The 27956-nt window shown below is 30.9% G+C and overlaps 1 protein-coding gene and 1 long non-coding RNA gene across 2 annotated transcripts; both read left to right on the forward strand.

Annotated features, from left to right (window-relative positions):
- The first annotated feature begins 2679 nt into the window (after positions 1-2679).
- LOC134267350 (uncharacterized) lies at positions 2680-3204 on the forward strand. Its single transcript, XR_009992138.1, has 3 exons — positions 2680-2795; positions 2878-2939; positions 3076-3204. It is a non-coding gene; the product is annotated as an uncharacterized LOC134267350 (long non-coding RNA).
- Positions 3205-12621: 9417 nt separating this feature from the next.
- On the forward strand, positions 12622-27703 carry LOC134267351 (uncharacterized). Its single transcript, XM_062749571.1, has 10 exons — positions 12622-12698; positions 13997-14216; positions 14414-14533; positions 15050-15122; positions 15215-15366; positions 15818-15844; positions 19811-19846; positions 26164-26190; positions 27034-27284; positions 27413-27703. The coding sequence occupies exons 1-10, from the start codon at positions 12645-12647 to the stop codon at positions 27701-27703; spliced, it is 1251 nt and encodes a 416-aa protein (XP_062605555.1). The 5' UTR covers positions 12622-12644.
- The last annotated feature ends 253 nt before the right edge of the window (positions 27704-27956 follow it).

Raw genomic sequence — 27956 nt, forward strand, 5'->3', positions numbered from 1 at the left:
ACTTGTTTCCTATTGTATAATAAAAGCAAGCAAAACCATGTTTGATTCCTGCAAGTATTTCCCTATAGGTTTAGGCAAGTGTTACCTTATGTTATGGCCTTTAATGTTTCGCGCTTCAAATACAGACAGGAAAAATATACTTGATGCATGATTCAGTCAGTGATATGTCAAATGTCGATCAATATCTACATGTCCAAGCAGTGCGAAGTTGTGTACATATTCTTTGTCTTAATTTCTTCAAAGTCTTTTTTTTTAATTAAGAAAATATTCGCATGCCTTTTCTTAATTCGGCGTATATAGATAAAACATTCCAATCAAAAGAGATAAGTTTCAAATACCTTACATTTACCTACGGAAGCGTATTATGTCGTATATACGAGAGAATATGTTGTTCGTATGACGTAGTATGTCTTACCTACGACTTACTATCTCGTATTTACGATTTACATGTACTATCTCGTACGTACGACGTAGAATTTTTTTTTCAAGTGGCAGCAATACGCTTCTGTATATACTTGATTTCATACCTTCCAAAAATAATCCTTACAAAGACAGGTACATCGCAAAGAAAACAAGCTAATTTAGAGAATATGTGTCCCCCAGTTAGGGAAAAAGTAAACCATGCGCAGTTCAGGGGAAGGGGGGAGTCGGATTCCCCTGACTGAATTTATAGAATTATTAAAGTATACATGTATACTGAAGCAAATAAAATAAGCCAATATGGATATATAGATTTGATTGCTTATTCTTTATTATGTGTATAGAAGATTCTTTTTATTTGGAATATTTAGCACATTGTAGTGATGATTTTATGAGTTTGTGCAAGCCAGACCTCATATATTTTTTATTTCACATGCTGAATATTATTATTTAGAAAAAAAAATATTTCGGAAAAAAAGAAAATGGATCGTCTGGGCTGCGATCCCGGTACCTCTCACATGTGAAGCGAGAGACTTACCAATGCACTAAGGAACCGCTTTAAACCGCTAAGAATAGTACATAATCGTCAGATTTTTACACAATGCATTGTGTCTGATTAAAAAGTTCTAATAGATGTAACAATGAGAATGCAAAGTCCGCCGAGAAACTGTTTTATACGTAATAACTCTCCACATGCCCCTGTGCTAAAAATAGCGACATGTAATACAATAAATACTAATAAAACAAACGGGGCGGGGCACTTTGAGAGGGGTGAGAGCGGTCCTAGGGAGTTTTGATATAAAATTACATTGAAAAAGCTCAAAATCTTCTCGACATATCCCCCAAGAAAGGACAGAGTTACACACAGACAGAATGTAAAAATTTACGAACTTGAAGTTGACCTTTTGACCTTAAATTCAATAGCGGTCTTCCTAAGACCATAGGGAGTTGTTACAATATAAAATTTCATTGCAAAAGCTCAAAGAATTCTTGACATATCGCGCGGAAACAAAAGTGTCATAAAAGACAAAATTTGCGAATTTATGACCTTGACCTTTGACCTTTTGACCTCAAAATCAATAGGGTTCTTGTTTTGCCCATAGGAAGTTGCTGTGCAAAATTTCATTGTGAAAGCTCAAAGGGTTCTTGAAATATCCTGTGGAAACGAAAGCGTTGCAGACAGACAGAAAGACGGAGAGCTAGACAGACGGACGGACGACAGACCCAAATTAATATTCCCTTTTCAAGCAGGGGACAAAAAAGTTCAACCTTTTCTTTGCTTCAAACAGAATCATTAGATCAGTGAAGTAAAATACATGAGAAGTATCCTGCTAAAAAATCGTAAAGAGTACTGATAATGAAATGTGAATTCTTTCAAAAAAGAAATTTAATTTTTGAAACTTTTTCTCTCAAAATCAAAAGCATATAAAGATATGCTTTATGAAGCTATGTGTAGCATTACTTACAGTAAATTGAAATTCAGTCATTTTACATCATATTTAAGTGCTTTTTACAAAAAAAAAACTTTTTGTGATGTCTTGAAACTTAATTTACGAGCACAATTTTTGCATACTTACTTTATGCTTTCATTTCTGCAATATTCAAAGCACATTGCATTACATTACATCTACATCGTAAATATTGAGTTGATATTTTAACTTATATCACTTTATGATAAATTTACTCCACAAAAGAAGTTCAGATAGATATTGTAAATACTCATTTAATTTAGCAGTGTTTACAAGTATTGATTCATCTACATACATGATTGTATAATTTTTTAAAAATAAAAATCATTGTTGTGATTTCGATCAATAAATTGTACAAATTGTGACTACTGGCAAAAAATTTATGTAATAAAACTTTCAATAATTTAAATTGATTAAAAATAGGACTTGGTTTCCAGTTTCTGAGGCCAACTACTTTTAAACTAAATTACAATTTTTCCAATATTGAGGAATCACGGAAGGTTTGACCAGTGAGAGTGGATGTTTACTTCTACATTTCCTACTAGGCACGGGATCCATTCCCGATCTTTCTAGAAGTCCATGGTTTCCTCTGTGTACAAATCAAATTGGATCTCATTTCATAACAACCACTTGCTCATTAAAATTAATGTCATTCAAACAAGTGCTAGGAAATGATATCGTAATTAGACATCACAATTTGCGAAACACTTGGTTCACTTCCTTAAACTATTCAGTATAAAAAGATGGCTTGTTTGTCGTAAATTAAAAAAAAATATAATTGCATGAGGGATAACAAACTCTCCCTAAGATCTCAATTTCTTTTTTTTTTTTAATAATAATGAAATTTCTCATTTTTTCTCTGGTTCTATTTTTCAAAGAAATTTTCGTCAATTCACGCTGTTCTGGGTAAGTTTTGGAAAAATAAATTGTGCTTAATAAATTATTATATTGTTCTTCTTGTCTAAATAGCAACTATTTTCATTTTCAGGAAAAATGGACTGGTTTGTTGCTCTGGTACTGTATGGGACAATTTAAAACAAGAGTGTGTTGGTGTGTATTTATCGTTTATATATTTTATTATAAAATAACTTTTCCTTAAATATCAATATGGAAATCAATTAACATTTTATCATATTGGGTTTTATTTCATATTTGTCAAAAATTTTAAATTTTTGATTATTTATAGAATGCAATCCAGGATATTACGGCTTGAATTGCACTAGCGTATGTCAGTACCCAACTTATGGAAAGACTTGTAAGTTTAAGTGTTCTTGCAATGAAGAGTTTTGTGATATTGCCTTTGGCTGTCCAAAAGAGAAGGGTATGATTTTCTTACTTATTTTTTCTCTATAAAAATTCTATGATTTATATCATAAAAGTTTGAAAGTTATATTATAAGATTCAGTGAGACTTTAAAGAATTAGGTTTAAAAACAAGCATAAATCTTAAATCACTTTTAATGCTTTTAGTTTAATAATACTGATTGTATGGAACACTATTTTTTCTGTATAACCCTCGGTTTTCAACACACATATTGGTGTACCCAAAACATTGCTTTGAACAGAACGTCAGAAGAGATTACTTAAATTTTTCCCCTTACTCAACAAATTAAAATATTTTGGTTTTAAAAAGTTCAGAGGAGAAAAAAAAAACATTTTAATTTGCATGCATTCCATCCCTGATATACAAGATTCGAAAATAACAATTTTAAAATTGTTTTCTAGTTCATTACTTGAAGGTCATATGAAAAAGCAAAATTTATATTCAACTAAAAATTCTGTAAATGATAGTCAGGACAACAAATTTGTTAATAATACAAAGTATACATAGTGTATAAAAAAAACTTCGGAGAAATAATTCATTTCACATCTATTTTACATCCTATAAAGCTTGAAGGTAGATGATTATCATATCTGAATTTTCGAATTCATAGAGAGGGATACAAACAGACAAGTTCCAAAATTGGAGGGAGCATTAGGTGTGTCAAGAGAATTAGGAATAACATCATTTGCTCTTCCTACAAATGTTGGAAAGACTTATAGGCCACTAACACATGAAGATATTAAACGCATTATCGAGGATAATGATACATTAACATGGAAATTAGTATTTATAATTTTTGCCAGCTGTAGCACTTGTGTCACGTTTATTATCATATGTTTCGTCTACAAGATTTTTAAAACAATTAAAAGACCCAAACACCAACCAGATAAAAAATTGTCGGTTGGTCCAGGGGATTATAGTGATTGTGAAATGATGGAGTTGAATATAACAACGGAAAAAATAATATTTGAAGGACTGGTTAATGCAAAAATAGGACACAACGCCATTCAAAATGTTTATGCAATACAACTACATGGGGTCTGTCCAAACTCTGATATTGATCAAAATGCTCAAGGATTTGAAATCAAATGTGAAAATTCTCCACAGTTTTGCGAAAATCATCTTCTTTCTCATGGACATGGCTATGTTGAACCAAAGATTGATGAAAAAAACCATCTTCTCAGAAAAGATTCTGACCATGAATCCAGTCTTACAGGTGATCAAATATTGGACTCTGAGAATAGAAATCAATATCTCATTGTAACGAAGTAACAAAATTAATTACCTTTCATTTTTCTTCTTATTATTTTACTATACATATACGAGGGTCATTTAAAAAGTTCGTAGACTTTTGCTTTAACTTTTTTATTTAACGTCATATTATAACCAGATTTGGTAAACATATTTTAACAACAGATTCAAATAATTATAGTAAAAAAATATATCTTCCTATCTTTAAAAATTATCAAAGATTTAGAATAGCAAAAATGGGGTCACGGAGCACCGTCAAAATTGAGTAATTTACTAATTTTCACTATATAGCATTTATAGCAATATCTCTAATAAATGTAGCTGAAACGAAATAAAAATGACATGTTTTAATTGCTGTATTAAGCAAAATGATATCAGGCTATGTAATATGTCGCTCCGCTTAAAAGATATCAATTTTTAAATATATATGGACTTGATTTTAAAAGGCAAAAAACCATGACGTTGGAGAACGTCACGGAGCAGCGAGTAGCAGTAAAATTGTGCTTTGCATTCGGGGAACTTTTTTTACAAACTTAAAAAACTCTGTATAAACCAAATCTGGAATGAAAATTAAGCCGTGTATTTGTATACTCAACAAAAAAAGAAACGCATATTGTTTTACTCGTCAAAGAAATTTTTAAAATGTACATGAAACAATTTTTTTTTATATCATTGGATACCTGTGACCTATTTAAAGGACAACATGGGGTTTTAAAACCCAAGTGTTGAATTATCTCCCTTGATTAAACATGTTTATGAAAGTAGTATTTTTCATGATTTCTTTTAAATCAAATGTCTATTTTCATTGATATTTTGGATTTAGAGAAACTTTTAACACTTCTATTAAACCCATATTTAAGATTTGATTGCAGTGTTAATACTGCAATGCCACGCCCAAACAAAGATGAATACATCCAGGCTAACGATGATACTAAATGGAGCTACGCAACAGGAAGTTGCAACTGTATTTGAAATAAATCAATGGGCTTTGCAACCTTAAAACTAACGTCTGAAGACCACTATCTGGCCATCCGCAGGTAACCACAACAAGGCAGGACCGTCAGACACCCCTCCCCCCCCTTCATCACCTCATGCGATTCAGAACTTGCTGTAAAACTGCTGCTACAATTGCTGGATGAATAAATCAGCATAAAAATGCATAAACTGTTCGTATGAGACTAAAATGAGATGATATTCCCCCACGATATCCGTACATTGGAAACCCACTAGCATTGAGACTTTGCACAGTACATATTGTTATGCCCCTTGAATTTGGGGGCAATGAAAATGACCTCAACTTGACTTTTCAATTTGCAACATTGATTTTTATCACAACACACTCTAAAATCGCTTAAATAATCAAGGTTTAAACTGAAAGCTTAGAATTTCATATTATTCTGATTATGCGTTTCTTTTTTTGTTCAGTATATAAAATGGAAAGTACAATTTCAGAGCGGTAGCGAGTTTGAATCGGATGATTGATTGTCTGCAAAGAAACAGGTTATGGGTTTAAAATTGTCAAAAGAGTTAGGAACGCCATTTAAAGGTCATGTGCGCTTCACTTTTGCAAAATTAATAGAGATACATGGTAAATTAAAGAATGTGAAAATTTTGTTAGCAAAATATGTGTTAAGTGTTATGGAGACGTTTTATGAATGGAGAAGATGTTACAAACTATGTATGAAATTAAAAAGCGGAGTAATTTTGAGAAACTTTCTCAACGTAGTTTTTTGACGTTACAATGTTGGTTGACCGTGCTCCGTGGTAACAAAACATGTTGCTTTAAAATTTGGCTATCATGAGTTTTATTTAATCAAATGGAATGAAACTTCACACTTCGACAAAATAAATGTTTTTGTTTACGAAAATGTGTTGATCTATAATTTTGTAATAATAATCTGAAGATGAGGAACATTGTCTACGTATTTTTTGAATGACCCTCGTACATCATTGAACTTAAGAACCATCATGGATTGTTTGCCCTTGAATGTAAAAGACATCATTAAAAAATTGAACTTCATTTTTTAAGCTTTAAATTCTTTTTTTCAAACTTGTAAAAAGAATAAAAGAAACGGTAACTTTCATTTTTTGAGTTAGTCTATTTAAAAGAAAAGGTGAGCTGGATATTTATGGCTGTAAAAAGACATTATATTTTAAAAAAAATAATTTATTACACCCAAATGCAGGCTTATATTATGTCATAATTTAATTAATAATTATAAAATCCTACGATTAAAAATGAAAATCAGATACGTTCACTTACTAGGACAAAAAGTTATGTCGATCCATATTGTTACTCATTTGGATACCTAAACTGGTGATTATAACTATCCTGTTATTTTTGAAATATATTTCCATCAGACAAGATCGCGATTTCCTTATGATACCTATCAGAAGCTATGCTATAGTTTGATCAGATAGCGGCAAATGACACACACTCCTCTGATATATATTTGTATTTATTTTATGGCCATAGCATGCAAAAATAAACTTTTCGAATATGAACCGGAAAAACATAAGTGGATGTTGATCAAGTCTTTATCGTTAAATTTTTACACCCATCTGTACGCCGGTCCGTCTAGCTGTCCGTCTGTCTGTATGGCCGATTGTTACACTTTCGGGGTAGCCATGTCTCATTCGCAAATCCTCTTACAACAATGAATAAAATTTTTTGAATTTTTCACAGAATCGTGTTTACATAGTGTCATCGTGAACCTTCTATTTACCTTTCTGATATAACACTTATTTTGGATTTCCCAATGCAAAACATGGACTTTGCCATATTCATGATATAGGATGCAGTGAGATCATTAAGTGATCTCAGTACTAACAGTACTTTTAGTTTTCAATAAAAAAAAGATGAAGTAAACACTGTTTGCAAACGTTTCTTCGCTTAGTTGCACATTTGAATACAGTGTTTTGTTAGTTTTTAACCTGTGCATCCAAAAAGTAGTATTTGCAATTTTTTTAACGACCTTTGATCTGAAATTAATTTAACAAAGAGTAGATTTGTTATTGTTTGAAGGTTTTGGGTGATAGCATGTCTGATAAAAGTATTATCATCATTTGTTTCCTGTGATGTTATATTTGTTTTAAGTGTACTTATGCAACAAACTGATTACATTTCAAAATAACATTATATCGTTTATTAATATCAGATATCTGATTTTTGATAAATTATATCAAAACATATACATGTAAATTTGTGTTTCCTAGAAAACTTTGTAAGACTTTTTTTTCATATTAATCAACACCATAGTAGGTAGAGGAAGAGAGAGTTATTATATATTTTTGTGTCAAAAATACACTTTTTTAATTGTAAAAAATAATAAGTAGAATTTGTGGTTGCTTTCATCAAACCAGATTTGGTTACAAAGTTCTCCATTAGCATGATAATACACAGGGTCAACGACGGATTTGTTTGTTGAACAGGGAATGCTGTCGCTGCCTATGAATTTTAACACAACCCCGCCTCTGATATTTCAGAGATTCTTGTTTATGGCCTGAACATGATTTTTTTTCTCACCGAAGTTATGAGATTCATCAATGTTCACAGCTCATCCCACCTTTTACACCAAAGATACAATTAAAAGCAAAACTAACCATGAAGAATGATTTCAAATCATATAGCGACGTTTGGATTCCATTTGATATTTCTTCTTCTGAGATTTGACAGCAATTACTGATAATTTATGAGGATTGTTCGAAAAGTTCGTGGACCAGCGCCATAAATTAAAACTGCATAAGATACATAAATGAATTTTATAATGTTCATTTAGCATAATCTTTTTATCTATTAATAATAAACTATACATTATTAATTATCTTTTTTTTAAATAAAAATGTTGACGTTTTTTAAGCAATGGTAATTATGTATATCTAGGCAGTGCAACCTCGAAGATTACGTTGTTTTCTACCTAAGCGTAACTGATAAAAAGAAACAACTTTTTTGTGAACTTTTTTCATGAAATAAAAAAATGTCGTGAACTCACTCAAGTGGTATTACAATATTATACCGTTAAATCTGTAATTCTATCCCCATTATGTAAGTTCTATAAAATTTCATAGTAAATTCTATATGAAATGTCCGAACAATTTATGAGTTGTAATGACGCCAGAAAGGGTGATGGATGGGTTTCTTTTTCTAACATGCTGTGAAGTTACAATCATTGGAAAAAACTAACATAGATCTAGAAAAATATTTAAAAGGGCCATTAAAAAATAAAATGCCATAAAAGTACTTGTTTTAAATACCAAAAAAAGATTAGATAGACGAGAGATGTAAAAATTAATGTGGATTTGTGGTAAGAGTGTTAAAAGTTTGTCAAGTAGAAAAGTGACGTTGATCGTGTGTGATACACTGTAGATGTGGAACGCCGACAAGTAAATATGCCGTTATAATTAAGTAAGAATCTTTCACCATGTACAGATCTATTTATGATATCATTTGCATTGAAATCAGCTATTCATTATTAACAAGACGAGTTTGAATCTTAATTCCAAGGAATCTCATCAAGATAAGTGTATGACGTAGAGAATCTGGACATTGAGAAACAATAATGTCATGCAACTAAATGGCGACTGCTCCGTGTGAACATATAACATCTTTTTTATCTTGTGATAATTTGGAAAATCAATCTAAAATGTTCAACATTTTTTTTTTACTTTTGTTGGTTTATTTTGCCTTTAAATTTTTAAGCATAAACTTCATAGTAATAATTTTAATAATAGTAAAACTTTAATCGCATTCCTTTAATCAAAATAAATTTATAAGAAGGAAATACTATATTTTTATTATTTGCTTATATTTTTCTCCAAGAATTTTATTCTATATTTTTTTTAAACTAAAGATGAATGAAAAAAAAATCGATAAACTTACTGTCTGGAAATTCCTCCCAACCCCCTTTCAATTCAGAAAATATTGCAATCGTTTGATATTCCTACATAAACCAACAACGGTCAAACACAAAACTGCTACGCAATCCTTCTATCCCATCACCTTGCAAAAATAAATAAATAAAGTTCTAATGAGGCATTAACCTTACTTGCCTTAATGCAATTGTTACGCTGTGGATTGATAAGAACATTAGCTCCCTTTAAAATATCAAACCAATGAATGATCCGTGTGATAAAAATCCGATGTTCTTTAAATAGTTCGAGTTTTTGGTAAGCCATATTTGTTTACAAATCTGAGTATATTGCATAAAAATTGTATCTGCTAATGCTTTCAATTTTTTGCTTTGTAAGATGCTTTAGTAAGATATTACACTGTAAATGATGTGAAAGAGATGATAAAAAATGAAAAAAAAATGTAAATAGCGATTTTTACAAAACGAAAGTAGGTATAGAGATAAGACATGTCATATCGTGTGTTGCAATTTTCAGTACAAAAATGACATGAAAGATAAAATATAACATGTTTAAAGTACATTTTAAATGTATTTATAAAACATGAATATAATCGAAAACAGCGGCTTTTAACATGTTGGAGGAGTGTAAGATGCATATTCAAAATAATTAAGACAATAAATTTAAAGTCACTCTTTTCATTTTGCACTCCTAAATGCTTTTTGGAATACATTTAATGAAACGGCACAAATCCACTCTTTTTACATGCGCATAAAAATCAACAATCCATAAGCAGAATTTTTCGAGAGAGACAGATAAAGAGAGGCACAGATTAGAGAAAGTCTGGGATGGAGAGAAAGAGAGACATTTAATTATGTCTGTCTTGCATGATTGCCTCTACTATTTACCTAAAGTGTGTTGATATTTTTTTTTAAATATTGACGTCATGATGAACATTTTAATTTTAATACGTATGGATACATTATAATTTCCAAAACAACAAAATATAAATTTAAAAGGGCAGTTCCCTGGATTGAAAAAAAACTTTATTTCAGTCGTTTATATAGGTGTCAAACGTTTGTTCCATAATTTGATAATATACAGAAACAAACAGATTTCCAAAAATTAGTTCTTATATTTTTTTGTAAGGTGGTGCATTTTTATTAATATGTCATACTTGTGCGCATGAGAGATTATTTCCCTTGCCGTTGCCATGCAAAATGTAAATAAACTGCCATTTTATCCCTTCAATCGAGTGGGTAATATATAAGGACAGATTATTTTAAGAATGGAAGTCTTTTCTGTTTCCACTCATAAAACTCCTGACTTTGAGCTTATTCATGTAATTTTACCTGAAATAAAAATGTCAAGTCATATATCAACCTTTTGTTGATCTTTCCTAAGAACTTTACTTGTAACACGTCATTTGATTGGATAAAAGATTTTATCCATTTTGTATAATATAACTTGCCTACGTCACAATGAGTTACGTCAAAAACGTATTACTCCGCTTGACATTATTTTTAAATTTAAATTTAATCAATGGGAAGCCTTAAACTGTGAATAAAATTGTCTCATTGTCTGCACTGAAATTAAATTATAAGGAATGAAGCTTATTTAACTTATACTTTGCGATATAACAAAACTTGGGGCAGTTCACGCTTAAAGCGTAAACTGCCCAAAGTTATGTTATATCGTATAATATAAGTTGAAATAAGCTTCATTCCTTATATAACGTGAAATTGATTTGTCCTCTTTTCGAAAATATACATGTTTGACTCGGAACTGAATATTAAGTCTTCCAATCGATCAGCTGATAAATTGAACACCACAAAACTACTCACTGGGAAAAAATATTGAAAAAAAATACAAGCAAATATACAACTTAATTTACAGAATATTTTTCCCTCCTGATTTTTATGTTGATTTTCATCTTTTTTTGCCAAGTAAACTCAAAATATTACATTCTGAAATCAAATGATTGTGCTTTTTTTTTTTTTTTTTTTTTCTAATATATATAAAACATAAAAATATATTCAACATTTACTTTGGTGATTTTATTTTACAATTTCATTCAATCAAAATAAAAACCCATTTAAACAGCATCACGAATACCGTTTGTTCCTCGACAAAAAGCTTTGAATGTAGTAAACCGTTTCTTGTTTTATGATATTAACAAGTACTTATCTATTGGTAAGTAGGTTTTGACTAACCATTCGTTTCATGTATTTCTAACAGCCCCTGATCTGCTTATTCCTATATATTGCTGGATTAATTATAATTGTATAATACGTGACTGTGTTTCAATTATTTTATATGTGTTTGTCATTCTGAATTTTCAATTTAAAATACACATTTTTTAACTTCCGTTTTTTTAATTATCATTTCAATAATAAATTTTGAAATTTCAAAATCAATTTGGTGATGTATTTGCTTAACATTAACAATCAAAATTTAAAAGGATATATAGAATATTAAGATCCCCAAACATATATAGCTAATAATACATGTACACACACTAGAAGTGTTCGTTGATGTTGTGCGACGTTAGACATTGATTGATTCTGCTACAATGAACTATATAAATGTATTAAGCACGGTATATAATTACCTAACTCTTAAATCATGGCTATTTTTTGTCATAAAGGTTATGATGTGAGTGTATACTTTTTTTTAAAAAATGTGTTTGAAAAAAAATATGCACTTTCCGTACATGTATCTTAGTTTTGTTTAAGGTTGTTTCCTCTACCTTTTGTAAGTCTGTCGTGGTAGAGAGTGAGTAGAGAGTAGAACAAACATTCACGTAGGTGTACTTCTTTATTATGCCATTGACGGAAACATACAGAAATATCAGGATAAATTACGAATCCTATTAATTGGAAGTGCCGGTTATTTTGTACAAAGGTGATCTCTTTTACAATTGCATGTACTGGTATGACAATATTATATTAATCTAGACGGATACTTTCAATGCCGAAACTTTTGAAAAAAATAATTGTACACTGATCAATCTTAGTTTAAAATTGATAAAAGATGTTCAAGAATTAATTTGTAACTGGTGTAAAAAATAATAAATAAATATTGAAACTGTGAGATATGCAAGCATGTTTGTATTTGAACAAATAATAGAGCAAATGATTATTTGATCAAAATAATTTATTATCATTATTATTAAATGAGTATTCATTTTAATATTTTATTAGTTCTTATCTGACAAATTTGTATATAATTTTCTTACACTTCGAATTCATTGACAAGCCCATCCAGTGAAAAGGGATGTACATTGATTTTCCTTCAAATAACAGGTGAAAGGAAACGTCAAGCTGAAGAGACATGGATTTGTCATTGTGGACTCTGATCTATGTTCTGGTCATGAAGATAAACCAAGTATGAAAATATGATCATAATAAAGTTTAAATATATCCTATCATACTATCATGATTTGATTGATGCATATATTTACATTTGTTTTTCTTAACACAGTTTCTATCGGTCAAAGTCACGAATTATATATATTTTTTATGACTAAAATCTTCTTCATTCATATTTTTAAAGATGTAAAAAGGTCATATATTTCAAAGTACTATTATATAACGTTCAGATCGAAAATATCACATTTTACTTCTCTGTCATATCTTTCCATTGTTTTGAACTAAATTAAGGTATCCGATCCATATTAGCCTCAAATTCGATGGAATTGAATGCATAATAGATATGTATGGGCTGAATACTCAAGGTAGTTAGAGCTATTTTTCATCTTGTAGCATCAGAATATAAGAGTGGGACATGTCCTAATTTATTAACGTTTCCTGTCCTTGACGGGTTATCTCCCTTTAATTTTATTCAATTAAAATTAATTTTTAAAAATCTGTCTGGTAAAAAATTATTTCTAACTGTTTTACTATTGCCAATGATCTAGAATATCTTTCCACCACAGCATTTTTTGATATCTTAAGTATTTATTTCTTTATCTTAAAAACTTCCTTCCTTCCATATACTTCAATCCAATCTTCAATTATAATTAATTTCTAGTTAAATAATACAATTTCTGAAATTTTCTCTTGGTAAATCCCTTTCTACTCAAAAATGCTTTAAAAGAATATCAGGATATCTTACAAATAATTGATATTTAAGTTTCGAAAATTTGGTCCTAATATGGGTCGGATACCTTAAGGTGATTGTAAATTTTCACTTTTGGGGTGTATCGTTATTTGAGCTTCAATAACTCAAGAATTATTAGACAAAATCAAAGGAGATTTTGGTTATACCTTTTTAAAAGAATATTTTAAAAGTAAGATAGGAATACTGAAGGAAATTGAAAAAAAAAATTTTTATTCACCTCCAAAGTTTACCCTGCGTTTCTTTTTCCTTTCTGTGTATTTTTAAACTAAATTATTTTAACTAATCGTTAAAATATTTTTACAAAAATGTGGATGACACTTGACTAAAAATAAAATCAATTATAGTAGAAGTCCACAAACTATCGGAACAACACTAGAGTGTCAATTAAATATATAATAAAAATGCTTTTCTTAGCCCTTGCTTTTTAAAAGGAATATTACAATCAATACAGAAAACAATCAAAACTAACTTTTGTTCGGTTAATATATTTCTTGCAATACTGTTGAGGATAATCTCAGAACGTTTTTTAACTCATAAAATCATTGTTATTCTTTAAAATATAGATTTATGCATTGTCACCTTGCCAAGCGTCCTTGCCAACGGTAGTAAGTGTAATACGCTGCCCTAAAAATAAAGCTGAATGGGAAAATCGATCAAAGAGGAAAGATTGTTCAAAATTATCCCAGTCTTGTGTCAAACCAGAAGAGTTTTTATACCACTGTCTGATAAATGAGTATATGAATATGACGATTGAAGTCTGTGCACCTTCAGTTCCCATATTAGGTAATACAAACGGTCTGATATTAAATATACATTACAGCAACATTTCAACTACATGCAATGTACAGTGTTAATAGCAATTTATAGAAAGTATGATGAGTGTATTACCATATTAAATACAAAATTAATTTCCTTAATTATTTCATTATTTGAAATATGAATTGTTTTTAGATATAAATAAGAAAATCTTTAAATTGTAGGTCAAAAGTGTGCAGAATTTAATACAGTTGGGGCAGTTGTTCAGGATAACTTTTATACCAAATGCGATGACTCGGATCCGCCTTGTCCATTCACATACAACTCTACTGACATGTACAAGTGTAAGAAAATATGATTTAAAGGGGAAAAAAGTGAAATTATTACACTTTCGCTTATCTCTTAATCTATTATACTCTATATTTCTGCATTTGGTAGTTAGTGCAAATTGCAGCATTAGAAGTAACGTTGTTCGAGTGGACTTGTAAATTTGAAGCAAATTAAAATGTATTAATTTTATTTGTTTTTAACTATATATACATGTATTCACTGTATGATACACAGGTGGTATTTAGATAATTTATCTCCCTTGGACACAATTTAGTTCTTTCTTCGAAAATAATTTTACAATAATATGAAATAAAATATTTTAATTTTTAAAGACAAATAGGAAGATTTTAACGAGAATCAAATAAACACCTCATTTTTGCGTTTATAAACTTCATGAAGTATACTTAAGTTTTAACATTCATTTTCAATATTCTTTTATGAACAAGTAAGATATTAGCCGGCATTTTTTAAGATAAAGGCATTTTCATGATAAAGAAAACAATACAAATTATTCTAAATTGAAATTTCAGACCAAAGGTGTTATAGCTACATCAAAAGCACAAACAACACAGAGGTTTTACCAAATTGTTCTGATTATAAAAGGTAAGCTCACTAATTTCTTAGACTTCTAAAACACAGTGTCTCAAATTGTTCATTGTATTGAAATCTAACAATTTTAATTGCTTTTTTTACAGAGAACAAAATACATGTTCCTGTGACGAAAACATATGGCTGGCCATTTCAGTAGTATTTATTATCTTATGTCTGATAAGTTGTGGTGTTGGAGGGATACTGCTTTATAGACATAGAGATCTACTTTGCAGCACTCACGATCAAAAACCCGAGGGTAATCAAACTTCAAATTAACTTCTACTTTATTTAATCAATATTTATTTCAAAGATATTGTAGGAATAGTTATAAAAGGGTGCTTTAACTTATTTTTTTAAATAGTTTGATTTAAATAATTTAATGAAGATATAAGGAAAAGAATAATTGTTGGGATCATAAGAAGTCAATTTCCTATTCTCATTAATAATGAATTTTGATGAATGATTTTTTAGTATATATAAACTTTTTTTTTAATACTTTTCACTTTAAAGTGCTTATCGTGCTATTATTTAAAATAGTAAAATAGTATCGTTTTGTTTTCAAAAAGATGCATTTACTTATTTGTAAATCATTTCATAATCTTGAAATTAGTTGTATAACTTATCTTTACTTTTATGAAACTATTTCTAAAAATGAAATTTGAGGTTAATTTAGATATTAAAGAAAAAATCTTATATTTTTTTGTCAGATGTCCCACTGATTGCAGAGGGGAAAGGTAATTATATTTCTATTTAAATCATATTTAAGCATGCATTTGTTAAATTGAGTGTATTATTCGTTTAACATATTATAACATAAACATTCCAATTTTCAGTCGATGGAAGTTATAAAAATTGACATCAATGCTGATTTTAAAAATATGTTCAGGAACCACACGCATGGTGCAGTGGTTAGAGCGTCTGCTCTAGAGTCGCGAAGTAAGGAGTTGATCCTTACATCGCGGGTTCATATCCTACTGTGGGACGTCTACATCGGTCCTTCGGATGAGATCGTATCAACCGAGGTCCCGTGTTCCAGTAGGTCTGGCACGAAAAAGCTACCTTCTTGCTCTATGGCCCTACGTACCGCGTATTGGACAAAATACAGCTCTCCACCGGCAAGTGGAGGAGTTTCCATATGATTGAAAATTTTGAGAGATAGTGAGAGAGGAGAGACTTTAGACAACATACAAACAATCAATCAATCTTTAATAAACACTTTCAATGTAAAGGACAATTCTTTCTAATAACATAAATGTCATTTTCATTTTGCCTATATGTGAGGTGATGCTCAACCGCCACCTAATCTTTGGTGAAATACGTGTTACTAGTTGTCAATTGTTGGCATCTGAGATATATTTAAATGCTTTAAATTCCAATTGTTATGATCAAATATTAGCTGTAGTGCCTGAAAATCCTATAATTGCATATTAACCTTACTATATCAAATAACGACCCATATGCAGGAAACATACATGTAATTCATTTATTTTTGTCTTCAAAGGAGGTTTCAAACTAGATCAGGAACTTGCTCATGGTAATATTTATAAATATATTTTCCTCTTAATCCTCAAAATTATTACAAAATAATGCATCTCTTCCGTTTTTGACAATAACAGTGTGAAATGCTAAATATCATTTTCAGACATTATTGTTCTATCCCAAATATGCGCTAAAAGAGAACCAAAAATCTCAAGTCACATTCAAAATCAACAGGTATTTAATTCATATGATTTGTATTTTTAAATTGAAGGCAAATTCATTGTAATTCATCTTGCATGAAAATTTATATTGGAGCTCAATGTAAGTATCACCCCGTGTTTCTTGTCGTATTCAATGCCGACATGCATAGGAGGTAATATCATAAAAATCTTTGTGTGAAACTGTTGTAATTAATATTTTTTTAAAGAAATGATTCATCTTTTTATTTAACAAAGAAAAAATATACCTTTATGATAAAATAAACGAAAAATATTTTCGTACTCTTGTATCATAAATTTTTACCTTTCTGCACTAAAGAAAGGTAAGTAAGCACCAAAAATCTTAATATTAAACTATTTTAAGAAAAAACGAGCATTTTGTTTTGATTAGAAATAATTTAAACAGATTAATTATTTTCTTCTTCATTCCAATCATTCTTCCCCCACCTCATTTCCCCGTCTACAACTAACACCTATTAAAACATAGGAATGACTTTATACAGTTAAATGTGCATGTACTATGAATTAATTAGCAAAATATGTACAAGTACATTTTTTAAATGTTTTTCTTCTTAGTTTTATCAAGAAAATACCATTGATGGCAAACATAATATCAAACGTATTTCCCTGATTTAAGCCGCTTTCTTTCTTTTTTTTTTTGCACTTATATATCAGCATATCATCGAAGTATTTCCTCACTAATAAAAATTGCTATGAATTACATGTATTAACAAAAGAAAGAGAATTCTAATACTTTTTAAAACTCCATAAATAAAAAAATGTTATCAATAATGAATAAATTTTCTTTTTGTAAATTGTGTACGTTATTGAATATTAACAATGTTATGTTTATATAATTTAATTTCACTTGTATCAAGCAATTTCATTGGCTGAATCATTCTGAGGAACATATAATATTTTGTATAACATAACTTGCTTACGTCACAATCAGTTTCGTCAAAGACGTATTACTCCGCTTGACGTTATTTTTAAAATAATGCCCAATTTGAAGACGTTTTCCGGAGGAAATTTTGTCTCATTGTCTACACTGAAATTAAATTATAAGGAATGAAGCTTATTTCAACTTATGTTATCCGATATAACAAAACTTGGGGCAGTTTACGCTTTCTTATAAACCGCTTCGCAGTTTATAAAGCGTAAACTGCCCCAATTTATGTTATATCGGATAACAAAAGTTGAAATAAGCTTCATCCCTTAAATAACAGTTGCAAATGTCAACAGGTAAAAACAAATGTCGCTATTTTGACGTCACATAACGCTGCTTTGAGGTAGAACTACATTGGTCCCCCTTACACTGTAATTGATTCTCATTTTAATCAAATTGATAAATATAGGATATCCCATGGTTTGTGGTTTGATATGATTTTTATCCAACGAGTTGTGTGTTTTATATCCTCGAGCCTTTCTTTTTATCACATATTTTTGTTCACTATAGATGTGTATTTTGTCTTTTTTTTCTAATTCAGAGTTCCTTTTCGGTTACCTCAGACCAAATAACATAATATTAGATAATATTCAGTGTATGAAATAGTTCGTACAAAAATAAATGAAAGAAAATATTTCAGTGCTTTATTTTTAATTCATGAATGAAAACTTGTACAAATACATCAAATAAAGTGAAATTTGACAAAAGAAGTCATTCTCTCCATTATAAACATGTATTTGTTTATTTACAGCTCAACAAACTTTTTAAGCTCACATGGTTTTTCGCACAAATTAAGGTCACATTGTTGTAATAAAAATTACCATTGTCGAACTGCAGTACAATGACATAACCTTACGTTACATTTCATTTACAATGTTCAAGCATAGATGTCTTTCAAACTTATTATCTTAAGTTTCCAAAGTGGAATTTTTGCGGGGAATTTATATGTAAATGGTACGATGTTTCGACTATACGATTCTACCATAGGTTATTAACAATTGTATAAGACGAGCTTACCTTGATATTATGTAGTTGAAATTTTTTAATTTTATTCTTAAAGGTAAGTATTTTTTAAATTTTTTTGTTCATTTACCATATTCCTCTTGGTTTTGCCGAAATATAGCGCCAAAAAGGGATAACATTGCAAAAGGAAACCACACTAAATGGTAGGATAATGAAGTATTGTTTATTTGTTTTAAATAGTAAATTCCTTCTATGAAAAGGAAAATTCCTCTGCATTTACGGTCTGAAAGGTTAGAATTTTGCAGTGGGATGAATCTCGCATGAGTCCAGATTTTAGAACTTGACTCTGAAAAATCCCACCTTATTAACATACAAAGCAGTCAAACAGATGAAAAATACTACTAAAGAGTCAAAATGTACAGAAAAAACAAGTTACAGTAGCTAAACCGTGTCCATGTCTACGTTTCTGCAAAGAGCTATTATTTAAAAAAAAAAAACGGATAAAAAGACAATTGCAATTGGCAAGAAAACACAAAAATTCAAATGAGAGTAGTTGTTATTTTTCAGCAATGAAAATATCAGAGTTCTACCAATTGGTATGAGTGAATTATGTTTAAGTATATGAAATACCCCCGGTAAAACTCAAATAATGTAAACAAATATTTTTAAAATGTATTTTGATGCCTTGATACACAATATTACATTATAACAATGCGACCTTAATTTGTGCGAAAAACCATGTGAGCTTAAAAAATTTGTTGAGCTGTACATTACGTCACGCGGCGTAGGTATACATAGTGTTGATACGAAAACAATATCACATTAGCTATATCAACGGGATAAAGGAGAAAATATGTGATAAATAACATAATTTTATTGTTCAAAAGGTATTAAAACACATTACTGACATTCCAATATGTAATGTCTTACAAAAGAATTAGCATTTTAGTGAGTGAATCTGATCAAATTTATCTCTTTAACACTGTATTGGTGTTATATTTTGCGGTAAACTACATATGCACTAAATTGTGATAATGCAGAAATACAAAAGAATTATAATAGATACCAAATTTCTTCTCTTTTGCTTTAAACAGATACCATGGAGTCTCTATCCAATACAGTAGATGAAGGTAATTTTATTTCTAAACATATCAAGTTAACTTCTGTACATTTGTATAATTGGTTATACATATTAAGTGGTCTTTCCAATTTCTAGTTATCATCAAATTTCACAAGAACTTAAATCAAAAAAGGACTTTCGAAAACAATTTTATGGAGTTCTAAAATAAATATTTCCATGTTTAAGATAATCAAATGTTAATTTTACGCAAAACTGAATAATACTATGGGGCTCCCAACACAACACACAAATTTAAATGTTCAATATTAGTAATTGCAATGAGCAAACAAATTTAATAATTTTTTTATGAAATAATAATCTGTGGGGTTGCATCGGTATATATGTGCTCATTTGCATTTCGATGTATTCATGTAATAGTCGTTGATTGGCAGGCATAAGTGTTTTGTATGTAATCGACAGAATTTACTGATTGTTTTTAAAAGTAACTCTCAATTGATTTTAAATGAGGAATACATGAGGAATACATGTGTTTAGAATTGTTAGTCTTTATCTAAAAACATAATGATCATAAAAATTGCATGTACATCTGTAACTGTGCGACTTCGAACCAGGATTAAATGAAACATATGAAGATAACGAACAGTATTTAATATAGAATAGGATATTACTATTAATGAAGTTTTACAAAAGATGATAATAGAGATGTATACTTCAACCTCACTAAACACTTACCTGAAGGATCCTATGCCTTTTTGAAATATCTGTAAATGTACATTGATCGAAGATGTTTGATATTTTTGGTAGGATACGAATTTGCCTCACCAATATAATTTGATACTGTTTGTAATATTTTACAACTGCAAAGGATGGCGAAAAAATGTCAAAGAATCATGTATTATGGAAAAGATAATTCTATCTCAGATCAAGTGATCTTTTTATACCCTCCTCTTGAAAAGTGGGAGGGTATATAGAAATCGGTATTTCCGTCTGTACATCCGTCCGTCTGTTACGCTTTGTCTCTTATCTGCAACTCCTCTTCTACTACTGAGTGAAATTTAATGAAACTTTCACAGAATCTTTCTTATTTTTTTTCCAAAATTTTGTGCACGCGATTTCTCAGCAACCATTCAATAGATTTCAATGAAATTTTCAGAAATTATGCGCATCAATATGAACTTGATACATCTGGGAGGAAATTTGATAATTCGCTTTTGGTGCCAAGTTATGGCCAGTTTCCTGATTTTAAAATGCGATTTTGTCGCGCACTTTTATCGAAAATGGCTGAGAATATGAACTGGAGACTTATCTAAGAGCATAGGGCATGGTTATTAGATGTGTGTAAGCCCAATTTCCTGCGTCGTCGGTGCTTCCGGTCGCTACCGGAAGCGAATTTAAAAAGTGCATTTTTTTAATTTTTTTTGTTTTCAAATGTTTTTCTACGATTTTAATTATCTTAAAAGTGACTCTTATGCGAATGAGAAATATGTAATTTGTTTAAGAATTGAAAAGGGCAATCTCGAGATATTTGCATTTAAATATTTGCAGCGGTGTTTTCAATGGCTGAATACGTAGCGCGTTGGATTGTCACGCGGGCGACCCGGGTTCGCTCCCCCGAATATCCGAATTTTTTTTTATCACTTTTTCATCTCAATTTTTGGTGTTTTTAATTCAGAATCGGACGGAAGACCTCTCGTTGCTCGCAACGAGATCTCATCTAGTTATTATTATTAAGGTCTTCCGTCTTCAGCGGAAGACCTTACTGTTATTCTTAGGTTTCTTTTCCACTATTTAAGGTCTTCCGTCTTCACGGAAGACCTTATAGTGATTCTATTGTTTCTTATTATTATTATTATTATTATTATTATTCTTTTTTTTTTAGACAAAATTTTGTGCAGGCGATTTCTCGTAAACTATTCGGTGGATTTCAATGAAAATTTCAGGAATTATAGGTCATTATATGAATTTTATATAAAATTCCGTTTTTTGGAAAATTCGCTACCAGTGCCAAGTTATGGGCATTTTCCTGATTTTAAAATGCAATTTTGTCTTCGAATGTTCTCGAAAACGGCTCAAGATATTAACTGGAGACTTGTTAGAGATGATAGACCATGAGTTATAGATGTGCAATTTTGACTTCGTTTGCGTTGTCAAGTACTTCCGGTCGCTACAGGAAGTGAATTCAAAATGTACACTTTTTCAATTTTTTTTGTTTTTCATTATTTTTCTTTGATATAATTAATGGTAATTAAGACCCTACTGGAAAGGCCAAATATACAATTTATTCAAGAATTGATCAATCCACACACTAGATATTCGCATTTAAAAATCTGAAGCGTGTCCAAGATGGCGGCGGTCTCCCTAAACTCCGCCATTAAGCAAGTCGGGATCTAGAAGGTCAGCTGAGCGTTTAGTTGAACGAAACTTCTACCAAAAAGATTTATGAAATTTAAAGGATTCTTTAGATTGCTAATCACAATTACGTTGCATTGAGTATAGTTTTAATATGAGGTTTCCTCAAACTTCTATTGAAATTGCTTTTGTCTGCATCCCATAGTAGAATACAACATGACTACAAGTTGAAATACGATGACTACAGTCTTTTGTTTTGCACCAGGGAAAACGTATCCTAAACCATGGTTATAAGTAATAGCTTTTCAAGAAACTTGCCTGACTTAATATTCACTATGTCTCTGAAGTATTACTTGACTTCTGTATATTTTACCTCGCAGGCTTATGACATATTAAATGAATAGAAAAGACAAAAGTAAGAAAAACATTTTTTATAAAAGATTGTTTATTAAAGGTTATATAAATATTCTTGTAATAAATGCAAGTTATTGAACATAAAGAGTATCAGATTCCTTGACCGTCGGAGGGCGAGTGATTTTTTTTTTTCAGTGAAACATTCCAGTCTTTTCATGAACGTGTAACTCATCTTCACTTTGGGGGTAAACAGGATACAAAATTCGTGGAAAATTTTACCGAATTCACAGCTTTAGTGTTACTTGGCCGTATACGATATTATATTTGTATAATGTGATAAATATTTTCGTACTTTCTAACGCTCGAAATTCCGGTAATAAGAACATACATTTCTAATTTTCATTGAAGCTATCAGATCCATTAAATAGATCAAACATTTCAAAGGAATAGCGTTCAGAACTACTTGTGACCTTTGGCACGAAATAATGTATCCTGACCCGACTTAAGTAGTAGACAAATGGCGACAATAGTGCAGAAATATAACATTGGCATGCCTGTATATGGAGTTGCATGGAATAAAATGTTGAATATTACATATCGAATAAAGGAAAGAAAACAGTACCATCTGTTCATCACTAATAGATTATCTATCCTAAAAATTACTGTTAAAACTCAAGTAACAATTTCCTATGTGTTCATCTTGAGCAAGTTTGGCGCGAAGATTTACTCGTGGCGTTTGGCGCAAAATTATGAATAGTGACCGCCTTTCATTATTCTAAGACAGATGTACTGTTTCAGAAGTATGTAAAAGTAGATTTAGAGATGTGGTCCCAATAGCGTAACAGTAAGCGCTTTGTATTTTCATGCTGGCGACCCGGGTTCAATCCCCTTTGTTTCCATAAAAAGTTTTATCACTTTTTCAGCTCGATTTTGCGGGTTTTCTTTTACAGAATCGGACGGAAGACCTCTCGTTGCTCGCAACGAGTTTCTTTTCTAGTTTTATTATTATTATTATTGTTTTTTTTCTTACCGATTTTGTGCACGCGAGTTCTCGAAAACGGCTGGCTCGATTTTCATGAAACTTTCAGGACTGATAGAGCATGGAAAATACTAGATATATTTTTTTTTTGTTTTGATGACGTCACTTCCGGTTTTGAGATTTCCGCGTTTTAGTGATTTTCAGAGGGACACTTTGTCCGGCAGTTTTCTGAAAAACCACTCAACACAGAAGCATGAAATTTTCAGTGATGCTAGAGCAACCTTTGGAGAACTGAATTTCGTATATCACAACCACCGGAAGTACGAAGTGCCGACGCTGGCTATGGCCCGAAAATAGTCTTGTCAAGAATTTCAAAATTTTTAACACCTTTTCTACGATAACTTTTTACCTAGAAATATTTTGTTAACATATGTAGAACAAAAAAAGTTTAGAATTTCAAGATCTTTCAAATGATACCTCGAAAAAAGGGCTGGCCCCTTAATTCAGGGTCCGAGAGGGGCCGAATGTTTTTCCTTTAGATCTCAAAAATTATTTAGAATTTGTAATACGTCAAAGAAGCAAAGTTGTTCAAAATGTCAAGCTTATTCTATTGGAGTCGTCAAAATACGTCCGGCGTCGTCACTTCCGGCCAAACCGGAAGTAGTCGGAAAACGCCATTTTTTGCCGTTCCTGACAAGTTTTTGGGTTACATATGTCTCTGAGAGCATAAAAAGTCATTTTTCCGTCCGTCGTCGTCACTTCCGGTCAAACCGGAAGTAGCAGAAAATAGCTTATTTTGAAGGTTTTGATGCAAAATTGAAATAAAAAAGTCACTGGAGACTACTTAGCTCATTGCTTTCTTTTGTTCCGGCACTTCCGGCACTTCCGGTCAAAACCGGACGGAAGACCTACTCGTTGCTTTGCAACGAGCTTTGCTCTAGTTATTATTATTTTTCTTCTCGGGAAAATTTTGTCCGCGAATGATCTTGTAAAGTACACATCCGATTAAGGGGAAACCTTTTTAGGGTAAGTAGGCATGTTATGTAGATTTGCGGAATCAAGGTCATTTTGCGCGCACGTGCTTGCAAGAGCGCGCACGTGCAAAACTTGAAATGACCAATATATAATGGATATAACCGTAACTTTTCTATTTTCAGACGAAATGTTTTGAAACTCATAATGTAAGGATATATGAGTAGTATGCACAAGATGACATGGTCAAAATAGCAAGATCGCACGTGCAAGCACGTTCGCTTCGCTCTGATTGGCTGAAACTAAAGTCTCAATATCTTTCTTGTTTTTTGATAAAATGATTTGAAATTTTGAACATAGTCATACATTAGGGAGATCTACAGTCCGTAATAAAAGAAATGTCCTGAAAACATGTACATGCACGTGTGCTTGCAAGAGCTCGCACGTGCAACAAGTGAAATGTCCAATATAATTGATAAAGACGTAACTATTTATATTATTGATGATATGCTTTAAAACTCATATTAGAAGTATATATTAGAAGCATAGACAAGATGACATGGTCAAAAAAGCACAATCTCACGCGCAGGCACGTGCGCTTTGCTCTGATTGGCTGAAACTAAAGTCTCAATATCTTTCTTGTTTTTTGACGAAATCCTTTGAAATTTCAAATATAGGCATGTATTAGGATATCCTACAATAAGATATATAGCAATTATCATGAAAATGTGTGCATGCACGTGCGCTGCAATCTGATTGGCTTATGATTCAAATAGCTATAACTCCCTTGGTTTTAAACCAAACGGGGTGGGATTTAGAACATAGATAGATGTAAAGGACTTCTACAAGAAAGTATGGTCGCCATTCTCATGTGAGCACGTGTGTGCACGTGAAATGAGTAAAATCAAAAATACACTTGAATTAGCGTATTTTTTCATACTTTTGTATTAAATACTTTGATATTTAGTATATTGAAATCTATAGATTGTGAAGACAAGATTATACGGTCTTTACGCACGTGCATTCACATGCGCACGCGTGCAATTCTAAAATTTGAATGAAATTGGTACACTTCTGGGTAAACGTTGTTAAAGTCTCAAATGCATAGAGTTTGTCTTATTTAATGAAGCTTATAGGGAATATGGCACCAAAAGGGAGTTGGGGAGCGTTTGGGGAACATCTGTAACGGTCCCCGTTACAATTAGCACTAGTTACATATTGCCATTATGCACTATCCTATTTCACATTTTTATTCGACACGTATTTTAAAATTCCAATAGCAAAATATTGACATTACCATAATATGTTTACCTATGACGTCACATAAAGAAGCTTCTGGATAACATTTGATAGGACGAGTTATTCCTCTTTACACATTACCGTAAAACAATATATAGCAACACATGGACATTATGGGAGGCGGGGGTATTATTTAGTAAGTTCGTTGCTCACAGTACCTCTAGTTTTTAAGATGCTTTAATTTAGAGATTACAACACTTTCAATATTATGTCACGGTTAAAAACACCCCTTTCATTTTTTTCACTTATTAAACATAACCCTTCGAAACCATCGACTTTATTTTAAATACTCAGATTAATAAGACTATTTTTATTGTTGTAAATATAATACATCGTCATTTCTATATGTAACGTCAAAATGATGAATTTCCATAGTTTAAATCGTCAAATTATGAAGTTTCTTACTTTTTCAGACAAGGGAACTAGTGAAACAGATGAAGGTAATGAAAATGCCAATATTATTAAAAGAAAATGAAACCATTTTTAGAAAATTATTGTACATACATGTACATGTACATGTATATGTTTGCGTCCAAAGTGTGGCCACTAATACTTGCAGGAAGATTAATGTAAAAAAAAATAATTTCTTTATAAAGAAACATTTGCAGATCGGGAGTTCTTCTTGAAAATTGATTTTTGTTTATCATGTCCATGAACTCGCATAAATTTAATTATTAAAAACTACTTACATTAATTTAAAAAAAAAAAAGACTTAAAAAACATGTCATAGTCCATAATTATGTTTTCATTACAATGATTTGGAACGTGTTTTTACTCTTTTTCTCAATATTGTTATTCTTCCGAATGAACTTCAAATTTACTCATTCAATTAATGAACTACATTGAGAAAACGAACAGATTTAAGCACTAAAGACGATTCAAACAACAATGTAAGACCTCTCAAAGGATAATAGGTATGCTATGTAGGGTTGTGGAACGTACATGCATGTGCCCACGCGTGCAATTAGTGTGTGATATACTTAATATAGTCCAAACTTTCATATTTTTGTTACATATTTGTTATTCAGAACATAAAACTATATTTTAAGAGTAAACAAAAGAACACGATTTTCATATAAAACAGTAATTTTTCCTTATAAATGAAGTTTAGTAAGAAAGAGGCAACAAAAGAGGGATTGAGGAGGGCATTTTGAGAACATCTGTAACGGTGTTCTTGGTACATGTAACGGTGTCTCTGTAACAATTAGAATTTATAACATAACATTTGTTGTACAATATCATTACTATATAGTTGACACTTCTTACCATTTTTGTCGTTGCAGAAAAGTCTTGGGTGTACTCGATTTATTTTGGTGACAAGTATTGTGGCACGGCCTATTTGAATCCAAAATATCCAGAGGATATAATAAGCCTCGGAAACCATGAAATAATTGGGGCTCTTGTTAAAAAGAATGGAGAAATAATAGATTTTGGAGATAAAGCTCGTAATATGTTTACTGATAATGAAACAGATTGCAGTGACTATACGTTTCTTGATCATGACAAACTGAATATGGAATATTGGAATGATACTGTAATTATACGGTTTAGTATATCTACATGTACGTTTTAAATGCAAAATAAATAAAAATAACTTAGTAATATCGTTTATTAATTTTCTTGATTATAATTTCTTTTTATCTTAGGATGTTTTTATTACAGATTCCCACACTTGGTTCGATGAAGGTTATTGAGGTTTATCAAAATATTATTGGTTTCCTGGTGAAGAAAATTTACAAGAAAATAACTGGCCGTGATTTGCCGGCCAAAGATGATACAACATGCTGTGAATCAGGATCCTGTATGCTATGTAACATGCATTGTGTCATCACAGTTCCTAATCACTGGAAAGACGACGTTATACCTCTTAGAGAAGCTTTTGACAGAACTATGGTAATATTCAGTCTGGGAATGCTAGGGATAAATAATATTGAACGTATTTTAATTGCATAGGAGAAAAAGGCAAGGAATTAAGGAAGCCTTTGCTAAGTTGACAAGACTGAAAAGCTGACCGATTAATTGTTTAATCTTTCGTTTTCACAATTTTCATTTGTATTTCTTTTCACAAGACCTTCAATGGGTGTCCAACAAATTTGTCCCATTGAAATTGACCTTGAAAATTGACTTACGTCCGCAAACATTTTCTAAACACCGTGGGGTAAATGGTCGCTTTTCGAGATGTTGCTAATTGAACACAATATCGTTG

The sequence above is a fragment of the Saccostrea cucullata genome, unplaced genomic scaffold, assembly GCF_032062105.1.
Source record: "Saccostrea cucullata isolate Sc308-1 unplaced genomic scaffold, CSIRO_AGI_Scuc_v1 ctg241, whole genome shotgun sequence".
Lineage (NCBI taxonomy): Eukaryota > Metazoa > Mollusca > Bivalvia > Ostreida > Ostreidae > Saccostrea > Saccostrea cuccullata.

Coding starts and splice junctions, on each gene's coding strand:
- LOC134267351 (XM_062749571.1), top strand. CDS start 12,645: ATGGATTTGTCATTGTGGACTCTGATCTATGTTCTGGTCATGAAGATA. Junction 12,699..13,996: donor TGGTCATGAAGATAAACCAA/GTATGAAAATAT, acceptor TTTAAAATATAG/ATTTATGCATTGTCACCTTG. Junction 19,847..26,163: donor ATCCAATACAGTAGATGAAG/GTAATTTTATTT, acceptor TTACTTTTTCAG/ACAAGGGAACTAGTGAAACA.